Source organism: Schistocerca americana, chromosome 9, assembly GCF_021461395.2.
Source record: "Schistocerca americana isolate TAMUIC-IGC-003095 chromosome 9, iqSchAmer2.1, whole genome shotgun sequence".
Taxonomy (NCBI): Eukaryota; Metazoa; Arthropoda; class Insecta; order Orthoptera; family Acrididae; genus Schistocerca; species Schistocerca americana.
In genome coordinates, this window is record NC_060127.1 from 80,492,038 (window position 1) to 80,509,660 (window position 17,623).

The 17,623-nt window shown below is 43.3% G+C and overlaps 1 protein-coding gene across 1 annotated transcript in view; it reads left to right on the forward strand.

Annotated features, from left to right (window-relative positions):
* The first annotated feature begins 559 nt into the window (after nt 1–559).
* LOC124551328 (15-hydroxyprostaglandin dehydrogenase [NAD(+)]-like) overlaps nt 560–17,623 on the forward strand; it is a 76,180-nt gene continuing 59,116 nt past the window's right edge. Inside the window, exons 1-2 of the mRNA XM_047126344.1 lie at nt 560–652; nt 9,222–9,345. Of these exons, the coding sequence (XP_046982300.1) occupies nt 560–652; nt 9,222–9,345 (217 nt within the window). The remainder of the gene's footprint in view (nt 653–9,221; nt 9,346–17,623) is intronic.

The window sequence follows — 17,623 nt, forward strand, 5'->3', positions numbered from 1 at the left end:
GCAAAAGGCAATAGCAGTTAATCTCATGTACCGGAAACTAACAGAACAGTCTCTAGCAATATGGACAATGGCATGGAACAAACAAGTTAAAGCGAAACGCATGGTGGTTCATGACATTATAAAACTCCCATTTAGCAAGATAACGGTGAGCTTCAGCGCAGAAAGGGATAAGGCCAGAACAGTACACTATTCCTTCTAACGTAAATAAGGCTGGGACCAAGGATGAGTGGGTGCACGTCATTAACATGGCTAGGCTGCGACCCAGCAAGAAAAATAAAAATGTATTCACCTACAGCGAAACGGTGATTGGCTGAAGGCATACGTGGCGATGCAGACGCGACATGGTGGGAAGATCCCCATTATATAAAAGCATTTTGAGACCTTATTTAGTATAACTTTATGCATTCGGTTTTGTTAAATATGATTCAAACCATTTGTGTGTAAAGTAACTTGAGTTTTCTAAGAGTGTAACGAGACCTGTATGCTGATATTCTGGCATCCACATGAATTCCAAACTATGGACAGAGGGGTTTCTGAAGAGTTGTGTTTGCATTTCAGGATGGACCTCAGAGGAAAAGTGGCCCTGGTGACTGGAGCTGGGGGAGTGCTTGGGGGAGCCTTCTGCAGAGTGCTGCTCGGCGGGGGAGCCAAGGTCAGTGTCGTCAGCGTCTCAGAGGTGGCTGCTTCCAGTTCTCAAGCTCTCTCAATTCCATGAGTCACTTCTCAATTGTTCGTAGTTACTGTGTTTCACCTAATGTCTGTGCTACATTACGAACAACAACAGGGAATCCTGCCATTATGGCAATTCCACTAGGACATAGAAAAAGCTGATTTGTCTAGTACATGGAGTCAATTACTGTTGGTGAGCTATGAAGGATATGATTGCTGATCGTCATAAGACACATGCAGCTAATGGCAACCACATCAGATAGGAGAAACGTTTCTCTGCAATGTGAATAAACATTAGAATAAAGGATGTCCCAGGAGGAGCAGTCATTGTTAAGGGATATGACAGGAAAGCTCATTTGAAGCCAAAAACTTCATATGGACGGACATAGTCATATTCTGAATGAGTTCCAACGTAGAAAACCTTTGAAGTACACTTGTATTGGGGCTAGTAGCACGCACATATGTATCTTGCCCACCTAACCTCTTTGATGTTTCATTCTAGCTCAACCGACCTCGTTGCTTTCAACCCCTTTGGTCAGGATGTCTTCCTGCCATTAAATTAGCTTGGTGAACATGCAGTTGTCCATTAAGTATCGGTCATCAGTGTTTCCATAGGCACTGGATAAAATGCCACACATCTACATCAGTGAAGATTATGCAGATATGGTGTATGTATACAGCTTCTGTGATGGTAGTGTTGCAGAATATTGTGGGCATTTTCCGACACATCTAATTCTTGATCGTAGCGTGTTTACCAGAGTATTAAGCACATTATGTGAAAATGGTATTCTTCCAAGTACCCATTTTTCTTCTAACCATATAGTTCAACAATCTGTGCAGGAATAGCAACATATTGTTGAAATGGTGCAGCGCAGTTCTCCTACCTGCACACGGCGACTTTCGGCAGATATCAGTGTTCCACAAACACGTGTATGGTGAACGTTACATGGAGAAAACTTGTACCCATTTCAAACAGAGGCGAGTTCACAGTCTTCTGATTGGCGACAATACCACATGACTTGAACTTTACCACTGGTTAAATGACAATAGTGTCTTGCTTCCATTAGTACGTTTTACTGATGAAGCCAAGTTTATCCAGAATAGGATCAACAACACATGTAATAACCATCGATGGTCGCAGGAAATTCCACATGCTGCAGTATAAACCAATTTCTAGATTAGTGTTTCGATCAAAGTTTGGTGCATTACGATTGGTAGCATGTTGATACACTATGTGATCAAAAGCATCTGGACACCTGGCTGAAAATGACTTACAACTTCGTGGCGCCCTCCATCGGTAATGCTGGAATTCAATACGGTGTTGGCCCACCCTTAGCTTTGATGACAGCTTCCACTCTCACAGGCATACATTCAATCAGGTGCTGGAAGGTTTCTTGCGGAAGGGGAATGATAGCCCATTCTTCACAGAGTGCTGCACTGATTGATATAGTCGGTGAGGCCTGGCACGAAGTCGGCGTTCCAAAACATTCCAAAGGTGTTCTATAGGATTCAGGTCAGGACTCTGTGCAGGCCAGTCCATTACAGGGATGTTATTGTCGTGTAAAAATGGAAATGAGCGTACGGAATTGTGGGCCGGGAGGGCAAGTACTTATTGCATTCAACGCCACATTGGGCGACTTGCCCATCGGAGATGGGGATGAAATGATGATGAGGACAACACAACACCCAGTCCCTAAGTGGAGAAAATCTCCTTCCCCAGCCAGGAATCGCACCCGGACCCATTGGCGTGGCATTCCACCGCGCTTGCCACTCATCTAACAGGGGCGAACATTGTCGTGTAACCACTCCGCCACAAGCCGTGCATTATGAACAGGTGCTCGATCATTTTGAAAGATGCAATCGCCATCCCCGAATTGCTCTTCAACAGTGGGAAGCAAGAAGGTGCCTAAAATATCAGTGTAGGCCTGTGCTGTGATAGTGCCAGGCGAAACAACAAGGCGTGCAAGCCCCCTCCACTATAACACGACCACACCATAACACCACCGCCTCCGAATTTTGCTATTGGCTCTACACACGCTGGCAGATGACGTTCCCCGGGCATTCGACATACTCACACCCTGCCATCGGATTGCCACATTGTATACCGTGATTCGTCACTCTACACAACGTTTTTCCACTGTTCAGCCGTCCAGTGTTTACGCTCCTTACACCAAGCGAGGCGTCGTTTGGCATTTATCGGCGTGATGTGTGGCTTATGAGCAGCCGCTCGACCATGAAATCCAAGTTTTCTCACACCCCGCCTAACTGTCATAGTATTTGCAGTCGATCCTGATGCAGTTTGGAATTCCTGTATGATGGTCAGGATAGATGTCTGCCTATCACACATTACGACCCTCTTCAACTGTCGGCGTTCTCTGTCAGTCAACAAACGAAGTCGGCCTGTACGCTTTTGTGCTGTACGTGTCCCTTCACTTCAACTTCACAATCACATCGAAAACAGTGGACCTATGGATGTTTAGGAGTGTGGAGATCTCGTGTACAGACGGTTGACACAAGTGACACCCAATCACCTGGCCACGTTCGAAGTCCGTGAGTTCCGCGGTGCCCCCCATTCTGCTCTCTCGCGATGTCTAATGACTACTGAGGTCATTGACATGGAGTACCTGGCAGTAGGTGGCAGCACAACGCACCTAATATGAAAACGTTTGTTTTTGTGGGTGTCCGGATATTGTTTCTCCAACGCAATGGACGCCATATTAAGAATATGCTGTAATATCTTCTGGTAAACCTTCCGGGATGTAAGGTCGTGGTCCATGAAACTCTTCAGCTCCTAACGTTTCGTCCAGAGCTGCGCTGGACATATTCAGAGGGGTGTTTCTCCTCCGGTGAGTCTTGCCGGTGTTTCACCGGAGGAGAAACACCCCTCTGAAGATGTCCAGCGCAGCTCTGGACGAAACGTTAGGAGCTGAAGAGTTTCATGGACCACGACCTTACATCCCGGAAGGTTTATCAGAAGATACGTCATCCGGTTGTGAAAGCCTTCATACTATGAATATGATGTAATGCCGACTCTGACAAATGTCCTAAACTTTAACAAGCCGTAACTACTATACAAATGATGATATCTGAAAACAGATTTCACATGTGTATTCCTGAGAAACAGACAATTCAAAATAATGTGCCACATGACGCGCTTCCGATTTGAAACATGTAATCCAAATCCATGATGGCGGATTTCAGGATGGCCGCCTCTGTCGCCATAGCTTTTACAAGTTGCGCCCCCACTTACAGATAAAACGGTTCAAATGGCTCTGAGCACTACGGGACTTAACGTCTGAGGTCATCAGTCCCCTAGAACTTAGAACTACTTAAACCTAACTAACCTAAGGACATCACACACATCCATGCCCAAGGCAGGATTCGAACCTGCGACCGTAGCGGTCGCGCGGTTCCTGACTGAAGCGCCTAGAACCGCTCGGCCACACTGGCCGGCCACTTACAGATACACCATACCAGAAGCCATTATGATTCCTCACACATTTCGGCTTTTGTAGGTGTGTATCCAGACTTTTGCCTCTCCCTGAAGTTTTTGTACCTCTCTCTCGTGGCTAGTGGTCGTCATAACAGAGACCAGCCCTGCTGTGGTAACAATCCTTCGTCCATTGCGGCGGCTATTGCTGTGCCGTGCTGTTTTCCGCTGCAGTTGTCTGCCTTTGCTATGCAACCCACTTGCATGTCCATTTATACTCACCTGAATGTGGCAACATGGGCACGTTGCAGCCCATGGAAGCTAATGCAATCTTTCTGGTGACCCACATATCACTTCTTATAACTTTTACACTGAAACGTAGACCATTATGTTACATAACATCTGAAAACATTGTAAAAAATAAGCTTTGAGGATTTGTCTTCCACACACTGAATCATTTGTTACTCTATTTTTGGCCAATAATCTGTATTGCTGTTTTGGAGCATTCCATGTACTTTATAACTATCTTGTAGAATAAAAGCTTACTGATCTGTAATAAAATTTCTCTCTTTCCCAACTTACGTTTCACTGTGCAGGGTCCACTGTTTTTCATATTAGGCAAATTTATTTTACTTAAACGTGTCACCGGATGCCATTTCTGTGCCAGTTAACCCAAGGGAGGGAAGTCATGCTTGCCACACTCTGCAAATTTTGTAAACTTTGTTCTTTGTGTTATTGTACTTTAGCTATTCTAGTATCATATTTTCTTTGGCGGATGTAGTGACGAGCCTACCATTTGCTTAAATGATCATAGGAAAGCACCTAAAACCACACTCATGTTGGCCATAGAGTCAGACCAATGGTTATCAGTCTGTGTGTGTGGCTAAAACATTTATTTCAGCACGACAGTACGCAAATCACCACTCTCCTGCGACACTGTGTTATTCTAAGCAACCTCCCAACAAGGGAACCTCCCCATCGCACCCCCCTCAGATTTAGTTATAAGTTGGCGCAGTAGATAGGCCTTGAGAAACTGAACACAGATCAATCGAGAAAACAGGAAGAAGTTGTGTGGAACTATGAAAAAAATAAGCAAAATATACAAACTGAGTAGTCCATGTTCAAGATAGGCAACATTAAGGAGAGCACCAGCCAAGTAGCGCTGTGGTCCTGTGGTTAGCGTGAGCAGCTGTGGAACGAGAGGTTCTTGGTTCAAGTCTTCCCTAGAGTGAAAATTTCAATATTTTCTTTTCTATCAAAGTTCAGGCACACACACACATTCAACTTCGCTCTCCAAAGTTCCAGGACATGTTCAGATTTGCTTGGAAATATGCAGGATTTGACGGTGTACACACGGAAAAATTTGAAAACGTTAAAAACATATGTTTTGACAGAGCACAGGGAAAACTGTGCGACTGTGAAACTGTTGCATTCATTTGTTGCAGTTTATGAGACAAACTCTTGTGATTTCATCACTTTTTTGGGAGTGATTATCACATCCACAAGAAAACCTAAATCGGGCAAGGTAGAAGAACCTTTTTACCCATTCGCCAAGTTTACAAGTTAGGTGGGTCGACAACATATTCCTGTCATGTGTCGTATAGAATATATCAGACGTGTTTTCCTGTGGAGGAATCGGTTGACCTATGACCTTGCGATCAAATGTTTTCGGTTCCCATTGGAGAGGCACGTCCTTTATTCTACTAATCGCACGGTTTTGCGGTGCGGTCGCAAAGCACAGACACTAAACTTATTACACTGAACAGAGACGTCAATGAACGAACGGACAGATCATAACTTTGCGAAAATAAAGAAAGTAAACTTTTCACTCGAGGGAAGACTTGAACCAAGGACCTCTCATTCCACAGCTGCTCACGCTAACCACGAGACCACGGCGCTCCTGAGCTCACACTATCCTTGATGTTGCATATCTTTGGCATGGACTACTCAGTTTGCATATTTTACTTATTTTTTTCATAGTTCCACACAACTTCTTCCTGTTTTCTCGATTGATCTGTGTTCAGTTTTCCAAGGCCTATCCACTGTGCCAACCTGTAACTAAATCTGAGGGGGGTGCGATGGGGAGGTTCCCTTGTAAGATTCAAATGCAACTGCAAGCAACTCACAAAGGCAACAGTTAGGCTCCAGGATTTACGTATTAGAAGAGTATGCCATTTGCAGGCAATGACACATTGAGGATCCTTCAAAAATGCACTACTCTTGGTACAATTTGTTATAGTTAAATTTCAGTTAGTAACAAAACTAAGATTAAAGCTTTTAGCAAATGGCAACATTCTTGGATTGTCCATCAAACAATTGTTGTTCGTTTAGTGCCGAGAGTAGCGTTAGCGCTAACGGTAAATATCAAGGTAGTGATGTGGTGGTTCCCGTCCCATCATGTCAATTTTTTTTTCTGGCGTTCGCGTTTTAGTAGGTTCTGATGCTTTCTTATTAGTTTAATATAAGTATGTACTGTAACATTCGATGTTATGTAAATGTATGTGCACCCTTGTCTGAGGAGTGAGTTTGTTCGATTGGCTTAATCTACAGGACAGCTTGCACTACTTGCAGTAAGATATTTTCCCCCTTCTTTTTAATTTCGTAATTCACATATTGTAAAGATTCTGCTACTGGCTAGGAACAGCGATCAAGTAACAATGACCTTAGGGTATCACTAAAATGTGGGAATGATGAAATAATATTTATCTTATGTGGAGAACTATTGTAAATTTGTATCGCAATATTTGTCATTATTGATGGAACATGGTACTTTCCTTTTTCCCTTAAAACATGTAAACAGATATTGAAGTTTTGATTTATGTGTACTACAGGTAGAACAAAGTGACTAGCATATGGTCAATGGAGGAAATGTGCATTTTAGTAGAGGTCACATGGAAATCTTACACGCACCCGATTCGTAAACCGTGTGATTTAAGAACAGTAACATCCCACAACTGTCGCTGTAGCGCGTTGCGATTGCGTATACAATGTTGGGGCACACGTACCGTACGCACGGGTCACATCGTTCCTGGGCGTTCAGCAGCTCGTTGAACTGGGCACGCTCAACGTTGACGTTCGACAGCGTGGTCCGTGTGTCGATAGCTTTCCGCAATGCGCAGATACCTGCGTGTGCACAAGTGTTTTAGTAGCTCGTGTACTGTACAAATTGGATCCTGAACGCTTCATGTGGCTGAGGACAAACCATTTGGAGCACAATTGGGGTGTAGGACATTGTGACCTATAATGTGATTAAAATTACTTTGTAAAAAACATGGAAATGTCGTGTGGCTAGGGCCTCCCGTCGGGTATACCATTCACCTGGTGCAAGTCTTTCGAGTTGACGCCACTTCTGCGACTTGCATGTGGATGGTGATGAAATGATGATGATAAGGACAATTTAGTAAGTGGAGTCCTTAGCGATATATGTAATGCTTTGCTGGCACAGGGAATTTTTCCAGACTTATTGAAAATAAGACCAATCTCATTGCTGACTTCATTTTCTGAAATATTCGAAAAAGTTATGTATTCAAGAAAAACTCAGGTTTTATGGAATTGAAGGATATACACGCAGCTGGTTTGAATCATACTTAATGAACAGAAAGCAACAAGTTGTGCTGAGTAGCACAAATAATGTTGGGAGGGTGGTAAATTCTAGTGAATGGGGAGCTATCACAAAGGGAGCCCCACATGGTTGGATTTTAGTTCCTCTGCTGTTCCTTATTCATGTGAATGCCCTCACTTAACGTCCAGCAAGCAGAACTAGTACTTTTTGCAGATGACGCGAGTATTATAATAAATCCCATTCCAGATAAAGCAGCTGAAGATATTGTTAAGGATGTCTTTCAAAGAATTATTAAGTGGTTCTCAGAAAGTGGACTCTAATTTTGAAAAAACTCACTATATCCAGTTCTGTTCACCGAATAGAGTCATACCGGCAATCAATGTAGCATATGAACAGGGGTCAGTTAACAGGGTAGAGTTCTCCAAATTTTTGGGTGTTCACATCGATGACAACTTGAACTGGAAGAAGCATATTACTGAGCTTCTCAAACAACTAAGTTCAGCTTCTTTCACTCTTCATATAATCGTTAGTCTTGGTAATAAACAGATCAGCCTCCTAACGTACTTTACGTATTTCCACTCAATAATATCTTATGGAATAGTTTTCTGGGGTAACTCACCACTTAGAGATAAAGCATTGATTGCACAAAAGAAAGCAGTGAGAATAATTAGTGGTGTTCACCCAAGGACGTCATGTAGGCACCTTTTCAAGGAGTTAGGTATTTTAACTGCACCATCAGAGTACATATATTCGCTAATGAAAATCGTTATAAATAATCCATCTCAGTTTGCAAAGAACAGTGATGTTCATACGTACAACACTAGAGGGAATAATTACCTTTCCTATCCGTTATTGAAGCTGTCAGTTGCTCAAAAAGGAGTACATTATTCAGCAACAAAAATCTTTGATCATTTGCCCAACAACGTAAGTGTCTGGCAGGTAGCAGAGCAAGTTTTAAATCTAGCTTAAAATCACTTCTTTTGGACAACTCCTTCTATTCCATGGATGAGTTTCTGTTTCAGAAATGGTAAAAAAATGGTACCTCTAAAGGTAGTTGCATATCTAGAACTAAAAATTTCAGTAATATTAATATTAGCGCTATTCCTGTGTATATATGTCTTGTAATCTGACTTGTTCCACATCATATCGATAAAATAATCGGGAAAATGATCTACTGAACATGACATAACTAAAACTAAAAACAACACCCAGTCCCTGAGTGGAGAAAATCTCTTATACAGCCGGGAATCGAACCCAGGCGTTAGGTATGACGTTCCGTCGCGCTGGCCACTCAGCTACCAGGAGCAGACAATTACTTTGTGAGTGACAGGTTGCAGTGAGGAGGGGGAATGGGGTGGCCGTGTTGCCAGTGTGTGGGAAGGCGCTGGACGTACCTAGGAAACGGCAGCACAGCACACACCTGGCGCTCAAGAAGAAACTACGATTGGCTGGCGGCTGCCCCCCACCACCCGACTCGCTGAAACGTCACTCACAAAGTGATTTTAATCGGAGTCTAACTCACTGACTGGTTCTCCTGCCTTGCTTTGTCTTGTCCTGCAGGTGATGCTTACAGATATCAACGATGCGGCCGGTATGAAGGCTGCTGAAGAGCTGCAGGAGCAGTTCGGGAGGGGAAGCGCCATCTTCGTCAAAGCCAACGTGGCGGATTCCGAGTCACTGGAAGGTGAGCAGCTGTGAAATTGCAAAGCTTAAGTACGTGACTCCTCTGCCTCCATGTCATACAGGCTTACAAGATATTCCATTCCCATCCTCTTCGTTCCCTCAGTCCATACATGTGAACCTTCGCTCATTATTTTCTTTTGTTCATAAATAGGGGTCCTTCCCACTAATAGACTGATGATCTGCGAGTATGCACCTTTCAGTTCTTAGTTTTAAAACCAGGGCGCAGCATGTTGCAAGGAACGATTCATATGTTATTTTGCACTTAGGGGCATTCAGGAAACGGTTACTTGTACAAATCAAAAATGTTTGAAAATAACTATTATACCTAAACTGACTGAAAATCCGTGTTTCTACCCATCTTTGGCTAACTATTCTGGATTCAATTTGCATAAATTTTGTTTTTTACTTTGAAATAACACAATTTCTGGATGTCCTCGCATGTGGATCTCGGGTCATAATGCATACTTGCTCATTTCAATTTCGTCTTCGATAATGAAATACTGAAATAACCGATATTTCTACACTCTATAGCAGTGCATGAAATATTAATTGATGAGCAATTAGAAGTATTTCTTAATGAAAGCAATCCGGATTTATCTGACTGAGAAGATGAATTCTCGTTTGTGACTGAAGGCTGTCCTGCTGAGTTTGGTGAAACTGACTGGTAATTAATGACAATGCTGAGATGGTGGGCCAGTAGAGAAGAGAAGTGGACGTCCTCATACAGCGAATTCCTCTGACAGTGGAGATGTAAATGATGTGTGAAATACGATAAAAAAGCCAAGAAGAGCTGTGTTGCAACTAGTTTTAGAAGTTAGGTTTTGCAGTGTAACCAAATTACCAAAATTTGTTGAGTCAGGAATACCTCAAAACGCAGGAAATCTGTCTGCAATGCCAAAATAAGAGACATGTCCATCAAATGCGGAATGTGTTTATGTATTGTGAAAAATAATAGTCTTGAAGATTGTTATAGAACGTAAGGGCTTGTTTACTCGCGCTAAAAATTATTACTTCCCAAAAATTAATCTATGATTATTGTTTCCTCGCATTTTTGGAGTCTTTAAATATCAACAAAAACCTGTATTGAAAATCATATATTTAAAAATATTGAACTTTAAGTATCGTGTTTTCTGTGTGTATTAGCGTATAAAGTTTACCGTTTCAAATATATATATACTCCTGAATAAAATGTTTTTGTTGAAGAAAATACAAAGGAAAGACTAATACTTTTCCATGATAAGTGAGATTTTAAGTCTACATATGTGAATCTCTATTTACACCTTAATCAATTATCAAAAAACTATTTCATTTGCACTTGTGTCATGCCTGTATATTAGTAGTTTGCCAGAAAATATTGTAAGGTGGCAGAATAAATGGTCAGATTCGCACCTTACATGAGACCTTTACAAATCGCAATGAGAAGATGACACCTAACATAAATCGACAGTTATGAGAATGCAAAAACGGATGACAGTCAATTGACGGTAATTAACACACCATTCCTATACAATGCATGTCTTTGAGCGGAAGGTAGAACAGGGAACGCCAGTCGAGTTGCTTTTAGTTTTGAAAAGCCAGCTCCACAACAACGTAGCAAAGCCGCGTTGCGGGCTTTGTGCCAGAAACCACTTAAGGGGATACGGAATCGGATTTTGGGTTAAAAAATCGAATTTTTTTTTATTGGCGTATTATATTCTGCCATGTTTCCTCTTTAAAATGACGTATCACACATAGCTCTACTACAATTATAACTATTTTATTTTTATATATTTGTGAGATCGGGTATTGCGCTTTAGTTATACACGTCTCTCGTGGCTGACCATGAACTTTTTGGCAGTACCTTTAAAGTGACATGAATTCAAATATCCCGGTTTCCAGCGACTATTTATACACTAGTTGCCCGAAAATGTTTCTCTCTGGTTTCCTCAAGTTACTCTTTGACTTTGTGGCGGGACTGTTTTGTAAACAGTGTGATATAAGAAAGTAGTTGTTGTTGAGTTATTTAGTGCTTCATTTTTCGCAGTGAAAATGCCTAGAGCTAAAGCAAAAGTATTTAAAAAGCGTGTGAACTGGCAAAAGAAAAGAAATAATGATTCATTAGCAAAGCAAAGCAGTTCATCATCATCACTGTTGGAAAATGTGAATCCACTTATTACTGATTTGCCGAACGAACTTACACCAAATGAAAACAGTGCTTCTCATAAAAAACTAAGAGATTTGGAAGAGAAATATAATTTACTTGATAGAGGGAATGAAGTTTTTGAACTCATTGATACGAATATATTGTGTGAAGCTCTTGAAAACAGTTTGTGCTGCAAAAAATGTCATGGAAACGTTTCTCTGAAAGTAGAATCCCATGTTGGCCTGGCTGCCCAGTTTAATTTAATATGCAGTGTTTGTAAATACAGCTGTAAGTTTCCAAGTTCGGTTTCAGTAACTGTAAATAATGGATACAAGAAAACTGAACTTTATAGTGTAAATATTAGGTTAGTTTATGGATTGCGAGCAATTGGTAAGGGCAAAGCAGCTGGTGATATGCTATGTGGTGTTCTAAATCTTCCAAGTGCACCTTCAAAGTTTGAAGCTTACAATTATGTACTAGGATCTGCAGTTGAAGATGTAGCACAGAAGTCAATGCAGGTTGCTGTGGAAGAAGCAGTGGAAGAAAATGACGGCAGTCGTGACCTCACAGTGGCGTTTGATGGCACGTGGCAGAAAAGGGGCCACACCTCCAACAATGGTGTTGTAACAGCAACTAGTGTTGATACTGGCAAGGTTATTGATGTTGCAATAATGTCTAAATACTGTAGGTGCACAGGCAGGCTGAAAAATGAACACAGTGATGACTGTATTGCTAATTATTATGGTAATAGTGGTGGCATGGAGGTTGCTGGGGTGAAGAAAATTTTTCATCGCTCTTCACAGTGGTATAATGTTCGCTATGTCAAATATCTGGGAGATGGTGACTCTAAAGCATTCAAAGAAGTTTTGGAAAGCAAACCATATGGGAACAGTGTAAATATAAGCAAACTTGAATGTATAGGACATGTGCAGAAGAGAATGGGTGCCAGGCTGAGAAGGTTAAAATCAGTTATGAAAGGGAAAAAACTAGATGATGGGAAAACCTTGGATGGCAGAGGAAGATTGACTGATTCCATAATAGACCACATTCAGAACTGCTATGGCCTTGCAATCAGGCAAAATACAGGCTTTGTGCCAGAAACCACTTAAAGGGGTGGCAGGAAAGAGGACAGCGACCACGGGCCAGGTGATTCAAGCTGGAGGGCCGCCTGTAGCGATGGCATCTGCTCAAGGGCAGAGAAGAAGCTTTAGAAAACTGCGTTTCGGAATTCCAATGGGATACGAACAAAAGAGTGACGCATTTTCGTACAGCGAGTGCAACACACGGAAGGGTCAATGTACTTTAGGTGCCTAGAATGGGCACAAAATATCCGATTGGTGCAAATGCACTACGAAGGAGAAAAATACTGAAGTCTCGTTGTGATTGGTAGAGTGTGTTTCTACAAAATAAGAGGAATGCTCCTATTGGTCGAAAAAAGCCGTGATGTGAGAAAGGAACCCAAGTGGAGGGAGGCAGTTCTGCCATGAGTAGGACAAGAGAGAAATTTTGTAATGGGTGAGTCTTCTCTAAACTGACGTCAAGTGCAGAACAGAGCGCTTAACGTTCTGTGCGACGCAGAGAAGAAATTTGTGTGGACACTGCGATCACAGCGGCTGCACTCCAGCTAAAGAATTAGCAGTAGCAATGTTAAGCTCCAACTGTGGAGATACGAGTCAGCCAAATCAGTTAATTGTTCTTGCGAGAACTAAGAGGGCACTATAATATGCACGCTGCTCCAACCAAGCGCATTTATATCGTCACATAATATGACTAGGGCTGAGTACATGTTTTCTTGCATAACGGGAAATATAGGGAAAGTTTCTGCTGGGAAGTTCAGCAAAGGCCAGATTAGTTTTGTAGGAATTCCAGTGGGAGTGAGCGGCCTTGCAGACAGCAGCACGCTGCAGCTTAAGGTAAATACTGCGTGCAGAAGCATAACCTTTGTTGGTTCACCAGCTTGCATCCACTGTAAACTCTAGCGGCCTTGGGTAATCTTGCGCTCAAATTTGTCACTTGACCAACCATCCACCGTAGACTTGATTGTCATCTTAAATAGTACCGACCTTTGAACAGGTATTGGACGATTTTCGTAGTACTGACCAACATCATACCGTATGTTTAGGAGTAATTTTGTAAAGAAACGTCTAATTAAACTTTCATATTATTGTGCTTAGCATTAATGTAAAGAAACTTCCAATGAAACTTTCATAATATTGTGGTTAGTGTTAATGTTCTTTCGGAGAGTTAATATTTAACATTGTAGTGTATAAACTTATTTCACTTTTTGATGTTGGCAAGATGCGTTATCCATTGCGCTGTTTTTATGTTGTCGAGTTGAAAACTGTGTGAAAAGCTGTAATTTGGTGAGAAGTAGGACGGCATTAAACTTGTCATTTCACCTCACACACTTGTTCTCAATACTGGACTAAGCAAAAACAAACCGCACCATTGCAATATTGTGAAGGTAATACCTCATACCACCGCTAGGGGTGGTGGTTGCGTGGGGAGCTATTCGATAACGATCGATGTTAGCATCGATAGTTTTCGTGGCCGCTAGGCTCATTGATGGCAGTCCAAATGATATTCCTCCCCTAGGGATTGGGTTGAGGAGGCGTGAGGGGTGGGGGGTAGGGGAAGGAATGCAAGATAGGACACAGCACAGCTGTCATTCTTTTCTTGGCTACCGAAGGACAACAGCAGTAGACATCCATCGGAGAATGAAGGATGTGTATGGGACAACATGTCTGCCGAAACTCACTGTTTTGCAATGGTGCTATTCATCAGAATACGCTGGACAATGTTCCAATATCGCAAATGTTGTAACGCGAAAGTTACGCCAACTCAAGTTGCAAGATGCTGGGGTGGAGAAGAGTTTGAACCTCTTTAATTCTGACGAATTTTGCATGAGGACGAGACATGCACTCGACCCCCTCCTTATCAACTACCTAATTAATAATTATGCACAATGGTAACGGAAGGAAAGCATGGTGACCGCTGATAGTTGGGAAAATAAGGAGTGCTCATTCACAATAATTTAATAAAAATCGTAATCTACTCAGATAAAAAAGAGAACTTTATCATAATAAATAACAGGAAATGGGATTCTGCATATATCTACGAAATGATATGCGGATTAAATATTACAATGAGATTTATTATACATCGTAACATAAAGGCACATGATTATCGACACAAACAGTAGGTTAAAGGATAGGATATTCTGAACTGAGAATAAGAGTTGGCTCGAGAACAAGGCGCTCCTACTCTCTGTGATGCAATAGCTTGACGATAGTGACTGGAGGTCATAATCAATCAAATATTACTCTCCTGACAATATTGTAGTATCGTGATTAGTAGTGAGAGCTCAAATGGGATGACATGGAGAAACAAGCAAGGTGGGGTTGTAGCAACGCAAGCGCGCGTGCTGCTGAGGGCTTCAGTATACAAATTATAGGTCTTACAGTGCTGGAGCCGCAAAATACCTTACCAATCCTGAAATCTGTCGCAGGTCGTCGGTAGGCAACGTTCTGATGATGTAGGTGTCGGCATCTGCGGTGCAGCAACTCTGTTTCAACCCCTGGCCCCGAACGCTGTCAGAGAATTCTAAGTTCTGTCGAAAAAGTGCGACTAAGTCGCAAGACCATCCGACTCCCACGAAGATCAGATCCCGAGTCCCAGAACCCGTGCGACGCTAGAGCGAAGCCAACATTGCTCAGCTCCCTCGAAAACTGTGAATCAGCATTCAGTGCTGAATTCAAAATTCTCCCACAGTCCCTCAGAACATCATTCACGCCAATAGCAACCGTTCCCTCCAATTCCGAGCAGGGCGTTATGACGTCAACTAGCCACAGTTTAAGTTGACCCATCATGGCTGGCCGGCCGCGGTGGACTCGCGGTTCTAGGCGGGCAGTCCGGAACCGTGCGACTGTTACGGTCGCAGGTTCGAATCCTGCCTCGGGCATGGATGTGTGTGCTGTCCTTAGGTTAGTTAGGTTTAAGTAGTTCTAAGTTCTAGGGGACTGATGACCACAGCAGTTGAGTCCCATAGTGCTCAGAGCCATTTGAACCATCATGGCTGTGCTATTCAGCTGAGGGCACTGTACTTTGACCGGCTACGGAAACAACCTGCCTAGACCACCGGCCATCCGGCGCCAGACAGTCGTACCCAGCAGGGCATGGTCCACAAGTATTCTCAGAATCAAGAGGACAATGCAGCCAGTCGGTGCCAGGAGTCTTCATTCTAGATGTGCCGGAACGGTAAACACATAAACTGCGGCGACACTCAGACGTCTCACAGGTCGTTTCGCCCTACATACAGTAGGCGAAACTCGACCGACGTCAGTCGTTCCGCCAGGCGCTGAAGCCTATTGTACAAACCCCACAGAATTCGAGGAAGTGCAGCCCCCAACCGGAAATGCAGTGTGCCGCGTCCTCCGATGCTCGCCTCGGACAGGCCACACAGGGAAGTAACCCAACATGCATAGGGGTCAAGTGAAAAGTATTTTTGAGCTCTCAGTACAAATACTCTCATTACAATAACCTTATTTGGTCCGTTACCACCGTTCAGTGACATAGGACGTTCATAAAATTGATGAAATGAGAGGTGACATGCAATAGAGGGCATGGAACCTCTCAAAGTGGGAGACTCTCGAGCATCCGCCCTATACTCCTCATCTCCCTCCCCCCTCCCCCCTCCCCTCACCGAATCCGAGTATGACGCCTTCAGTCCCTTAGAAATGGCCTTGAAGGGCCTACGATTCCGGTCTGATGAGGATGTGCAGCAGGCAGTTACGGACTTCTTCACGCATGAGGACACGGTACTTTACCAAACGGGAGTCTTCAACCTGGTGCATCCGTGGGACGATTGTCTTGAAGCTCACGGTGATTTTGCCTGCCTATCATACAGATTCTGGGCTGTACGGCTTCGAACGGAAAGTGAATGTTTCCTTTTCACACCTGAAAAGTTGATCACAACATTTTGCATCATCTTACCCAGGCAGACTTAATACACTGCTGGCCATTAAAATTGCTACACCACGAAGATGACGTGCTACAGATGCGAAATTTAACCGACAGGAAGAAGATGCTGTGATATGCAAATGATTAACTTTTCTGAGCATTCACACAATGTGGCTACGCCTACAACGTGCTGACATGAGGAAAGTTTACAACCGATTTCTCATACACAAACAGCAGTTGACCGCCGTTGCCTGATGAAACGTTGTTGTGATGCCTCGTGTAAGGAGGACTTTGTTAAAGGTCGGATTGTAGCCCATCGCGATTACGATTTATCGTATCGCGACATTACTGTTCACGTTGGTAGAGATAACAGAATATGGAATCGGTGGGTTCAGGAGGGTAATACGGAACGCCCTGCTGGATCCCAACGGCCTCGTATCACTAGCAGTCGACATGACAGGCATCTTATTCGCATGGCTGTAACGGATCGTGCAACCACGTCTCGATCCCTGAGTCAACAGATGGGGACGTTTGCAAGACAACAACCATCTGCACGAACAGTTCGACGACATTTGCAGCAGCACGGACTCTCAGCTTGGAGACCATGGCTGTGGTTACCCTTGACGCTGCATCACAGACAGCAGCGCCTGCGATGGTGTACTCGACGACGAACCTGGGTGCACGATGGCAAAACTTCATTTTTTCGGCTGAATCCAGGTTCTGTTTACAGCAACATGATGGTCGCATCCGTGTTTGGCGACATCGCGGTGAACGCACTTTGGTAGCGTTTATTCGTTATAGCCATACTGGCGCATCACCCAGCGTGATGGTATAGGATGCCACTGGTTACACGTCTCGGTCACTTCTTATTCACATTGACGGCACTTTGAACAGTGGACGTTACATTTAAGACGTGTTACGACCCGTGGCTCTACCCTTCATCTGATCCCTACGAAACCCTACTTTTCAACAGGATAACGCACGACCGCATGTTACAGGTCCTGTACGGGCCTTTCTGGATACAGAAAATGTTCGACTGCTGCCCTGGCCAGCACATTCGCCAGATCTCTCACCAATTGAAAACATCTGGTCAATGGTGGCCGAGCAACTGGCTCGTCACAATACGCCAGTCACTACTCTTGATGAACTGTGGTATCGTGTTGTAGCTGCATGGGCAGCTGTACCTGTACACGCCATC